The sequence below is a fragment of the Sus scrofa genome, chromosome 15 (genome assembly GCF_054392235.1).
Source record: "Sus scrofa isolate SSC_HxYL_T2T_F1_AM1 chromosome 15, Sscrofa_HxYL_maternal_Yorkshire_Landrace_v2.0, whole genome shotgun sequence".
NCBI lineage: Eukaryota > Metazoa > Chordata > Mammalia > Artiodactyla > Suidae > Sus > Sus scrofa.
The window spans coordinates 83,343,235-83,356,100 of NC_139397.1; the positions used below are offsets into that span (position 1 = coordinate 83,343,235).

The 12,866-nt window shown below is 36.6% G+C and overlaps 1 protein-coding gene across 24 annotated transcripts in view; it reads right to left on the reverse strand.

The window, feature by feature from the left end:
- Positions 1-12,866, reverse strand: part of KCNH7 (potassium voltage-gated channel subfamily H member 7) — a 501,977-nt gene that overhangs the window by 33,911 nt on the left and 455,200 nt on the right. For 19 of the 24 annotated variants that reach the window (XR_014830513.1, XR_014830517.1, XR_014830516.1 and 16 more), the window contains 2 exons: positions 6,897-7,149; positions 3,763-3,968 (listed from right to left, as the gene is read on the reverse strand). Coding sequence is in view for 18 of the 24 variants with exons in the window: in XM_085001285.1 (XP_084857411.1) it covers positions 3,763-3,968; positions 6,897-7,149 (459 nt within the window). In the remaining 6 variants the exon portion in view is untranslated. The remainder of the gene's footprint in view (positions 1-3,762; positions 3,969-6,896; positions 7,150-12,866) is intronic. The other 5 variants (XR_014830512.1, XM_085001277.1, XM_085001279.1 and 2 more) reach the window with 1 other exon arrangement.

Consider the following 12,866-nt stretch of genomic DNA (forward strand, 5'->3'; position numbering starts at 1 on the left):
GCAATTAGACAAACAAAAGAAATCAAAGGCATCCATATAGGAAGAGAAGAGATCAAACTGTCACTGTATGCAGATGATATGATACTATACCTAGAAAACCCTAAGGACTCAACCCCAAAACTCCTTGAACTGATTAATAAATTCAGCAAAGTGGCAGGATATAAGATTAACATTCAGAAGTCAGTTGCATTTCTGTATACCAGCAATGAAACATTAGAAAAGGAATACAAAAAAATGATACCTTTTAAAATTGCACCTCACAAAATCAAATACCTCGGAATACACCTGACCAAAGAGGTAAACGACCTATATGCCGAGAACTATAAAACTTTAATCAAAGAAATCAAAGAAGATGGAAAGAAATGGAAAGATATTCCATGTTCCTGGATTGGAAAAATCAATATTGTGAAAATGGCCATCCTACCCAAAGCAATCTACAGATTCAATGCAATCCCTATCAAATTACCCATGACATTGTCCACAGAACTAGAACAAACAATCCAAACATTTATATGGAACCACAAAAGACCCAGAATCGCCAAAGCAATCCTGAGAAACAAAAACCAAGCAGGAGGCATAACTCTCCCAGACTTCAAGAAATACTACAAAGCCACAGTCATCAAAACAGTGTGGTACTGGTATCAAAACAGACAGACAGACCAATGGAACAGAATAGAGAATCCGGAAATAAACCCTGACACCTATGGTCAATTAATCTTTGACAAGGGAGGCAGGAACATCAAATGGGAAAAGGAAAGTCTATTCAGCAAGCATTGCTGGGAAACCTGGAGAGCTGCATGCAAAGCAATGAAACGAGAACACACCCTCACACCATGCACAAAAATAAACTCAAAATGGCTGAAAGACTTAAATATACGACAGGACACCATCAAACTCCTAGAAGAAAACATAGGCAAAACACTCTCTGACATCAACATCATGAATATTTTCTCAGGTCAGTCTCCCAAAGCAATAGAAATTAGAGCAAAAATAAACCCATGGGACCTCATCAAACTGAAAAGCTTTTGCACAGCAAAGGAAACCAAAAAGAAAACAAAAAGACAACTTACAGAATTGGAGAAAATAGTTTCAAATGATGCAACTGACAAGGGCTTCATCTCTAGAATATACAAGCAACTTATACAACTCAACAGCAAAAAAGCCAATCAATCAATGGAAAAATGGGCAAAAGACCTGAATAGACATTTCTCCAAGGAAGATATACAGATGGCCAACAAACACATGAAAAAATGCTCAACATCGCTGATTATAAGAGAAATGCAAATCAAAACTACCATGAGATACCACCTCACACCAGTCAGAATGGCCATCATTAATAAATCCACAAATAACAAGTGCTGGAGGGGCTGTGGAGAAAAGGGAACCCTCCTGCACTGCTGGTGGGAATGTAAACTGGTACAGCCACTATGGAGAACAGTTTGGAGATACCTTAGAAATCTATACATAGAACTTCCATATGACCCTGCAATCCCACTCTTGGGCATCTATCCGGACAAAGCTCTACTTAAAAGAGACACATGCACCCGCATGTTCATTGCAGCCCTATTCACAATAGCCAGGACATGGAAACAATCCAAATGTCCATCGACAGATGATTGGATTCGGAAGATGTGGTATATATACACAATGGAATACTACTCAGCCATAAAAAAATAATGACATAATGCCATTTGCAGCAACATGGATGGAACTAGAGAATCTCATACTGAGTGAAATGAGCCAGAAAGACAAAGACAAATACCATATGATATCACTTATAACTGGAATCTAATATCCAGCACAAATGAACATCTCCTCAGAAAAGAAAATCATGGACTTGGAGAAGAGACTTGTGGTTGCCTGATGGGAGGGGGAGGGAGTGGGAGGGATCGGGAGCTTGGGCTTATCAGACACAACCTAGAATAGATTTATAAGGAGATCCTGCTGAATAGCATTGAGAACTATGTCTAGATACTCATGTTGCAACAGAAGAAAGGGTGGGGGAAAAAACTGTAACTGCAATGTATACATCTAAGGATGACCTGACCCCCTTGCTGTACAGTTGGAAAATAATAAAAATAAATAAATAAATAAATAAAATATACTGGCAAGTGTCAAAACATTTGGCTTCTGACAAAAAAGTATTTAGAATTAGCATTGGGATTGTAGGGTTTGGGATGAAGGGGATGGAGGAATAACCTAGTAACAAATTGTACGCTGCAACATTAGATCTATATTCTTAGAGTATTGGTAGGTTTTAAGAACACATTTTCATAGTGGAAGAGAATAAGGGATATAAGGGCTACACTCTCAAAATTCACTCCAGGTTAAATCATATGTACAATTATTCAAAATATTATTTCTAGGAGTTCCCACATGGCTCAGTGGGTTAAGGATCTGGTGTTGTCACTGTAGTGGCTCTGGTTGCAGCTATAGGGGTGGCCAAAAAAATATTATTTCTACTAGAGTATATGTTATTTATTCTGTAACACTATTTTGACTCAGGTATAAGACTGATTAATTTATACTTTGGTGATTTAGAAATTGTGTTAAATATGAACCTAAATTTAAGAGTTTAATTTTTTTTGTCTTTTTTTTCTTTTCTAGGGCCGCTCCTGTGGCACATAGAGGTTCCCAGGCTACGGGTCCAATTGGAGCCACAGCCGTTGGCCTACACCACAGCCACAGCAACTCGGGATCTGAGCTGTGTCTGCAACCTACACCACAGCTCCTGGCAACGTTGGATCCCCAACCCACTGAGCGAGGCCAGGGATCGAACTCACAACCTCATGGTTCCTAGTTGATTTGTTAACCACTGTGCCACGACGGGAACTCCAAGAGTTTAATTTTTTCATAATTATTGAAAAGATATTGCTAACCAAGGCATGCTATAAATAATAGCTGAGAGAATAGTTTAACTTCAATACAAAATAAACTCTTTTAAGAGATTTTCAATAGCCTAAAATCATCCATTTATTATAAATAGCTGTCACACTCAAAAAACTATGGTTATTTTATTTTATTTTTGAGGTGCACTCATGGCATGTGGAAGTTCCTGGGCCATGGATGGAATCTGAACCTCAGCTGTGACTAACGCAACAGCTGTGGCAACACCAGACACTTAACCCACTGCACAGACTGGCACTGCCATAGAGATAAGCTGGATCATTAACCCACTGTGCTACAGTGAGAACTCCCAACCATGGCTATTTTATTTTATTTTATTGTGTCTTTTTTTTTTTTTTTTAGAGCCACACCCATGGCATATAGAAGTTCCCAGGCTAGGGGTCAAATCAGACCTCTAGCTGCCAACCTATGCCACAGCCACAGACATGCCAGATCCAAGCCACGTCTATGACCTAAACCACAGCTCATGGCAATGCCGGATCCTTAACCCACTGAGCAAGGCCAGGGATTGAACCTGTGTCCTCGTGGATACAAGTCCAGTTCATTAACTGCTGAACCACAATGGTTACTCCCCAACCATGGCTATTTTAAATGAGGTATGTCATCTAAAAGTTCCTAAAAAGTCACATTTAATTGAATTATCTAAAGTTATTCAATACACTTGAAAGTAATTAGACTGAATTCCTTCCCCATAATTTAGAAATTCCAATATTAAGTTGGCTTTTCCTTTTGAGTAGTCAGAATTGGTTAAGTTTTTCTACACTATTTCACTTAATCTTTCAGAAGTATTTAAAAGCAGTTTATTCAAGAACGAAATAAAATGTCAAAGCACGAAAATAAGCAGATAACATATACCTTTGCACTCTCATGCCTTAGGTTGAAAGTCAACTCTAGGTTTGTGAGAAAGTGATCAGAAAACTCAGGATACATATCCAAAACCTCTAGCAAGTCTTCCCTCTGGATCTTATGCAAGTCACAGTATGTGAGAGCTCTGACATCAGCATTAGATTTCCCAGGTTTGGCATAAAGATGAACCATCTCTCCAAATATATCATTTTTTCCTAAAAAAGAAAAAGGAGAAAAGAAAAAAAAAGGAGGTAAAAAGAATCTGAACTTAATGTTTTCTTTCTAAAAGTAGAAGGGGACCATTGATCAATCCCTGAACCCAAACTGTCAAATGTAAGACCACATCACTGACTGTCACATGGGGGCAACATTGGAGTACCTCCTACTCACTGCCCTAGCCATGTTTGCTTGCTGACTGCAATTCTGCTTCTTAGTGCACCTGTCTTGGCAAAATCCCCATTATTTCGTTGTTTTGATTCTTGGGCTAAGTGCCTAGAATGTAGCAAACATGGCTTTAGTCTGCTATGCTACATTTGCTACAAAAGGAGTTTACCAATAGTAGGTGTGGTCTAATTCTGTCAGTCTAGAAATATGCCAAAAGCTGTGGTGAGTCAGATTCACAACCTTTCTATCTCAGCATGGTCTCTGAAGGTGATGCCAAGCATGGAATTATGATGGAACACTTTCAGCACTTGAACACCCCCTGTTTCCTTTAGAAACCACTTTTGGGTTTGCCCTTAATGAATTTGTCGAATTGTTTAATAAATCTAGTTATAGTTTTCTCAGAATATACAGTTCTGCTTTCTTACCATATGGTCCTTATTCTAAAAGTGTGTCCTTCTTGCTTTCTTGCCAAAGAAAAGGGGGCAAGACACTGGGGTTATTTCAGTGTCAGGATTCTGATGTGCCCTTCCCATCCCCTCTCCCTGCCACATGTCACCTCTTTTCTAGGCCTCGTTCAATGATGAGGATGATAATGACAGCAATAATAACAAATGCTCATTGCTGACTAAGTAGGTGTCAGGAACTGCGTCAAATGCTTAGGTGCATTATCTCACTTGATCTGCAAAATAACCTTGTGAAAAAATTACTAATTATTATCCAAATTTTATAAATATGGAAAGAGGATTAAAGAGTGTAAACGGATTAGATCAAGGTCACCTTCTCAGATGGGGAGGGAGAGAATAGTAGCCATGAATAAATCCCATGTATTCTGACTCCAGTCAAAATCTTTACACACTTGATATATTTAATCTTCTCCAAATATTTTCCCTGAGTGTCAAGGCCACTTAGATTTTTCTGTCTCTGAATGTCAAGATACTTAAAAATTGTACTTAGGAATACTTGTGTAATATCTAATGATAGATTATTGATTACATAACTTTTAAAGGTAGCCAATGGCAGTATAAAATAGTACCTGCTTACATACATCCTGAAGCTTCTTTTCAGATTTAAAAAAACCTCCCTGGATCTGTTACTTTAGATTTTGGTAGACAAATTCAAAATTCATATGTACCAAATTGTGGACACTTATAAAGACTTTTAAACAATATTTTTCTAAATAAAAGAAAAATGCTATAATATACTAATCTTAAACATGAATGTAACTAACAGAGAGAAATCAGATACCATATCTATAAGAAAACTTGATATTGAAGAAAATACATTACTTTTAGCTTAGATAAATACTTACCTTTTCAAAAACAGAAAGAATAATAATTTTTGAGGTTTTTAAATGTAGACTTATATGGAAATGAGACAGAAAATCTCTTAAAATTCTTTATATTTTGATATTTCAGTATAGATATTATCAAAGAAAAGCTCTGAACTAAACTGAGCATGAGCTTTGTATTTAATTAGCTTACATGATTGTAAAAGAGTAAAGAGTAAATCAGTCAGTGTGTAAAATTTAATCACACTCTAAAATTACTATTTTATAAGGCCAGAAGGCTTGTCACCTTCCTAAAGAAGTCAAGGCTGGCTGTAGGAAGATCAAGAATGCCATAAAGCATGATCCTTCCCTGGCAATATACCAGAGCAAACTGTCAAGGCCAAATCTGGTGAAAACCCCACTTTATTGTGTAACTGCTAAGTGATTTAGAATATATTTTTATTCTTGGCCTGCTTATTGAATTCTAAACCAAATTGTGCATCTTGTCAAATTTGAAAAAAAAAAAAACCTTTTTCAAAAGCTCTCATTATAATAAAATATTAAACTATATAAGAATCTCTCAAACATCTTCATTCATGCATTGGATCTTGTGCTATGCCTATTCTGGTTCTACACAGCAGTGAAGGAAACAGAGAATATCCTTGACATCAATAATCGAGTGAAAGGAACTCACTGAATTACATGTTCCATTATTTAAACTGAATCAGATTTAATCCGCAGGAAAAAAGAAGTGCGCATGCTCACCAACATTGGGGGTGGGTGGTCCCAAGGGGGTGAGAGAGGCTTAAACCTCTTGGCTCAGGGTTAGGAGAGAAGGATGGACCTCGTTTCTTTGTGCTCTCTTGTTCTTCCCCGTTGTTTTAATACTCCAAAGAAATCCTACAAGTCGACACTAACTAAATTTATTTTTGAAGAAGTGGATTGAATAGAGGGGCTTTCTTTTGCATTCAATCCAGTTTAAACTTATTACACATTTTAATCTTCTCACTACCTTTGTCCCTAGGTGTTAAATTCCTAGCTTTATATTACCTAGTTAAGGACTTATAATTCTGTTTGACGGGATACAGCAGGTAAAGTGCATGGCAATTTGATGAAATTCATCAAAATATAAACCCAGTTTAGGACAGGGCATTGGCACATGCTACCAAGTATGCTTACTACATATACATGGGCTCAAGCATGAATACAAGATGCTCTTACATGAACAGGAAAATGCTGAATATTTTCATACATTTGGCCTCAGATGCTTAAGTATCTGCCACGAATGGAAGCATTTACACAACAGAGCAAAAATGAGACAGTCAAGAAAACACTTTCCACAAGGTTAATTTGATTTCAATTGAATTTTAAATAAAGCTTTAAAATTACTCATCAAAGAGTACTCAGAAATAAATAGGAAAGTGCTCTTTTAAACTATGCATTACATTAGTTAATAACTGAATTTGTGACCATCCAATTCTAAAACACTCACCCAGAATAGCTACCACAATGTCATCTTTGAGGATTTCAATGGAGCCTCTGGATAAGAAATAAAGTGCAGTGAGGACATCCCCACAGTGAACCAGAGTGTCTCCTGGAGGTGCGTGGGTGGTCTTGAACTTCATTGCCAAAGCTCTAAGGCAACCTTTACTTGCCCCCCGAAAGGCTTTGCAGTTTTGCAGCAAAGTCTGGTTGAGATGTAGACAAATGTCAGCTTGTAAACATTCTGGGAAACCCTTTAGGACCTGAAGAAAAAAAATAAAGAGTTTCATACTACCAGCGCACAGGGTACCTCCGCCTGAAATTAAGTATATTTCTTGTTCACAGAACTGCAGGTGTAGTAACTGTCACACAGGAGTTCTTAAAATGCTTCTACCTCTACTATCTTAATGAATACTTGGTTTGCTAAACATGTCAGAATTTTAACTCATACACTTATTCTCTGAATTAACTGTGGGCATTCAGACTCAACCCTGTCTCATTTAATGCTGTCTCATTAAAACGTAATGCCTACAATAGTTTCACACTGCTTCTCATGTCCTGCATTATGTTATATAGAATCATACTGTGGACAGATATAATGCAATGTGACAATTAATAAGACATAACTAATGAAAGGTGGTACAACTAGAAAGACAACCTTTTGAAAGAATCTCAGTGCAATCTGGATTGCTATCTCTGGTGTAAATCATAGATATAATGAATAAAAATAATGATCCTGAAATAGCCATGGTATCTGTAAATGTTACATACCAGAGAATTCTCTTAGCCAACAATACCTGCAATACTTATGTTTCATATGCATATTATTAATACTAAATATTTTGATAAGCACTGAAAATAGAGAAAGGGAAGGAGAAGAACAAACATACTTTTAAAGTTTCATTCAATTTTCAGAAATGGAAATTGTGCCAGAATTTACAATGCATACGTAAAGCTTCTAATAGCTCTACTGTTCTGACAACCTATTTGGTGACTAATTTATAACTTGTAGGAAAGATTAAACAATATTTTGTGACAAGTGCTACTCAATTTTAACTGAATAAAATTTTACATTATTTTATAAAATTTTCAGCATAAATGGGTCAAATATACTCAACTCTTGCTTCTCTGTATGTGTCTTAACTATTTTGGGTGATAAATATATATATTTTAATTCTCATGTTGACTTTCCACTGTTGGTAAAAAAAATAGATCCATTTAAATATGCTTTGGAGTCGAGGGGGGAGGCATTATATAGTGCTTGATAATGTAGTTTTAGGATTTTTTTTGGGGGTGTGTGTGGTCAACTTTGTCCACTATGGCTAAAAGTAATAATAAATTATTTGTATAAATGATTCAAATGCATGTGGCCCACAGAGGAACTTCAAATTAGATCATTTTTCAAGTTAACTTGTAATTTTTACTATTTTAAATACTTTATCAAAACAACCACAAGGATACACATCTGCAGGACCACTGTGTGATGCAATTGGTCAGACTGGCTGTGATAAAATACAAAAGGGTCATTGAGGGACCTGAAATACAACAGCCATTGTTTCCAATCTTGGGTCAAGGGTGTTTTAGAAGAAAAGCCATAGAATATGACTTCTGGTCATGAATTTGTCACAGGTTGATGCTTGTGCAAGTCACTTCATCTATCTGTGTTTCTCTGCCAGAGAATAAGAGCCTTTGCAATACCAGAATTTGTCATGAGTTATCAATACATATAAAAGTGCCAATTGTAAGATACTTCTCATCTGGCTCCACACAGCTGTGGAAACTCAGACTTTTATCTTGAAGTCTCTGTATTGCCTGACTCAGACCCAAAAGAAATGAGCTCTCCTCTGAGTTCTTGGACACTCATCTGAAACCATTCCCCTTAACTGTAACTTTCAGGCTTCCCCTACATGACTGGACTCCTGTCAGATTTCCTACTTGGACTGGAAACCTCCCCTAGAAATGATAACTTGCTTAGTCTTTGCCCATTTTTGCCTTTGGGAGCTCGAGGCCCTTTCCCCACTCTTTACTGGGGTCATGGAAGCAACCCTCTAGGTTTCTGATCCTTCTGTCTAAACTATCACACTGAATTCTTTGACAAGGGATGCCAGGCTAGAGGCTGCCAGGCTAGGCTAGGTTTGGATACTGTTTTCAAAAATGGGACCACTTCGTAGTTCTCACTGTGGCACAGTGGGTAAAAGAAACAGACTGCAGCAGCTTGGGTCACTGCAGAGGCTCAGGTTCAGTTCCTGGCTTGGTGCACTAGGTTAAAGGATTCTGTGTTGCTGCAACTGAGGCATAGTTAGTAGCTGTGGCTTGGATTCAATCCCAAGCTTGGGAACTTCCGAATGCTGTGGCTGTGGTCATAAAAAAAAATGGGGCTTTATTTGGAGGTGCTATAGTAGGACTAAACCCAAGTTCTCTAGCTTCTTTGCATGATTTACGTTCCCTCCTTGAAGCCCACTTTTGTGATCTCTGTATAACTCTCAGCTGTCTCCATACAGATAAAAATATAAGGAGCCTTACATCAAGTAACAAATTAAATATGCCTATTTTTTCCTTAGGATTTGGCTGTAATATGGTACAAAAAGGCATTTCATATGTCACAAATGGGGAAGATATTGCTATCATTATAGTAGTTGGAATGAGAATACTGAGCTTAAATTAAACAGCTGCTATTTCCGTCATTTTCCTGAAGTTTCTCAGTTATACTTTCGGAATACAGCCTGTTTATAGAAGGAAAAATTATGCATGTATGTGCGTGTGTGTGCATGCTTTGAGTTGGAAGAAGATGAGATAGAGGTAGGGATTATTCACTTCTCTAGGTGTGATATGAGTTATGGAATCAGATAGGCAGGATCTAAAGTCCTAGTTCCATCCCTTACTATCTGTGACTTTGGTCAAGTCAATTAACTTTTCTTGAGATTCAGTTTCCTCTGTTGTAAAAATGATGTCTATCTCACAGGGTTGTGTGCACAATTAAATGTGATAATGAAAATGAATATAAATCCCATGCATTGTAGATATTCAATAGAAAGTTTACTTTCAACTTTTTCTGTTTTTTTTTCACATATATTTATTGTTCCTAAAGAACTGATATGTTCTTTCCAGCTAGAAATTGAAAAATATAGTCTCTTTGGTCTCTTTGGGAATAAAAAATTCACCACTAAATTTTGTGTTCCATTGCCTCAAGAGAGTTGAATTCTTAAGAATTCTTTTTGCTCTCATCTCTCTAACTTTTGTTTCCTGTTTATGACTTAAAGATTTTGGCTTACTTGCATGTAGGTTTTCACTGTGAGTTGTCTTAAATCCTTTTTGAAAGTAATCAGTTACTAAATTAATTTACAAATATGTTCTTGGAATTCCAATATTCCTGGAAGCATCCACAAAACCTTAAGGGCACTTGAGAAAGTTTTTCAACATCACTCTCTTCTCAAGTGTCCTTGTATATATGTTGCAGCTTCTAACATTCACCCTATTAGAAGTGACAGTCACGGAGAGAACGACTTCTCGTAGGGAGGACCATAAAGTTCCATGACAGGGGAAAGATGCACAATTGTTTGACAGGGGGAAGATGCACAATTCTTGGCCTGAAGGACTTATTTAGGACTTCTCCTGTGCTGCTAGCCCTTAACCGACTTTCTTAATTTTCTTAAGTCACTTACATAGATCATTCAGGTAAACTCAATAGAAGTTAAGATTTAGTGATTGAATCTCTTCTTTGCTCAGGGGTGTGGATGTCCTAAATAAGCTAGCAGCATTGGAATCCAGGTAAAAATCTCTAAATAAAGGGATTTTAAAAAGGGAGTTAGAAGAGAGGGAGCTGTATTGTAACAGTGGTAGAGGAACATTGAAAAGAATGGGGAGAAAGGGTAGGTTTAAGTGGCTATTTATCTAAGGTACACATTTTCCTTGGTCCCAGCCATGTTCCTATCCTTGCTTCCCAAGACCATCCCCCCCCCCTTTTTTTTTCCAGGCCTCGTTCCTCTGCTAATTTACCTGACTTGGAACTTCCTCATTTAGCACTCAAATATTGGCATTTTACCAGGCCTAGCAGATCTGGCTAAAACAGTATCTATGTCAAGTACACAAGCACAAACCAGGACACAAGTTGGTTTAGTGATTATTATAGTCATGTTGCTACACTCTACCCAACCTTCTTGTCTGTCAAGCTCTAGAGCTGCTGTGAGCATATATAACACCTTTCAATGTACTTCTGGAGCCGCTATTTCATGGAATTAGCCTGATTTCAAAGGCTAAGAAGCATCACCCAGAATCAGTTTCATGGCCTGTAGCTCGGAAGAGCAGCCTTTATTCTTTTAGCAAATATTCTTTAGCAAGTATTTTCTATACAGTAGGCACCATGCTAGGTTTAAGATCATAACAATGAATAAAACATATTCTCAAAATAGACCTCATCCTCAAGACTCTCAATGCCAAGATTAAAAAATATATATAAAAAATTTAAAAAAATTAAAAAAAAAAGGAGTTCTCGTTGTGGCTCAGTGGTTAATGAATCTGACTAGGAACCATGAGTTTGCAGGTTCGATCCCTGGCCTTGCTCAGTGGGTTAAGGATCCGGTGTTGCTGTGAGCTGTGGTGTAGGTCGCAGACATGGCTCGGATCCTGCGTTGCTATGGCTCTGGTGTAGGCTGGCAGCTGCAGCTCCAATTAGACCCCTAGCCTGGGAACCTCCACATGCCATGGGTGTGGTCCTAAAAAGACAAAAAAATAAAAAATATATAGGGTTAATCCGAATTTCCCACACTTTATTTTTCACAACAAATTTCAACATTTATAATGCATGTTTATAATATTAATGGTTGTTCAAAGAAACTCTCAGGGTATCAGTAAATTTAAAGTTCTAATATCACCTTCCTAAAGTTCCTGAAAGTTAAAGAAATTTTTTTCAAGGCTGATAAAAATTCCATGTCTTAATTATGATATAAAGTCACTTGAATATTTTATAAATGTAAGATTAATTTCCTTTTACTTGAATTTAGGTAGATAAAACTTTTTGGAACTCTCAAATTACATAAGACAAATGAGACAGTTGTTTTTTTAAGTGAATATAAAACACTTTCTGTGATTGTTAAAAGAATTCAACTCCATAGCTTAGCACTAGACTACTCAAAGTTTAGGAACATTCAAACAAGAACCACCCAATAACCAAAAAACAAGACGGAAGTATTAAGTCAAAGTAAAACTGAAGAAATTACACAAAGAGAGAGCAAAAATGGAAATAATTATTCCATAATGAGCATCTATAAAACATGATCAGATATTAATTTAGAAATATTCAACTTTACATTAAACTTTCCTCAAATGTATATATGCAGACGTACACCTAATGGCATAAATATTACAATATTCATATGAACAATTATGTAGTGCATGATTTCAAATTTTCTCTATATTGAGCAATGAGTACAAAAATTTGGAAATGAATGGATATGGAAATTAACATTGTTTGCAATTTCTGATTTGATATGTGTACTCATCAAAATGACATTAGTCTCATTAACTTTATAATGTTTAAATTTAAACCTATATATTTATGCTAATAAAAAATTATGCTGTCTATTTTATGTATTGGGGCCTAAAGGAAAAAGTTTAGTCCAGGTCTATGATAGATTACAATGAAAGAAATGTGTCCTGGGCTTAAGTCAGTAGAATCTGAGCAGAGGAATGTCCTAATTAATCAAGATTTTTATTTTGATATGACATCATTAATATCACCCTTCAAGGTGGGCCCTGCTTTATACTAAATTTTGCTCTGGGAATAGTTCTTTTATAGTCAAATTTCAAAGTAATCTTGTCTTTTCACAATAACTATATGTCTTATGGATAAGACAGTTCTTTTATAGTCAAATTTCAAAGTAATCTTGTCTTTTCACAATAACTATATGTCTTATGGATAAGACAGTCATAAACCCATGAGTCTCTCTAACCAGCTATTCAAGGCTTCCCTTTATTCCTATGA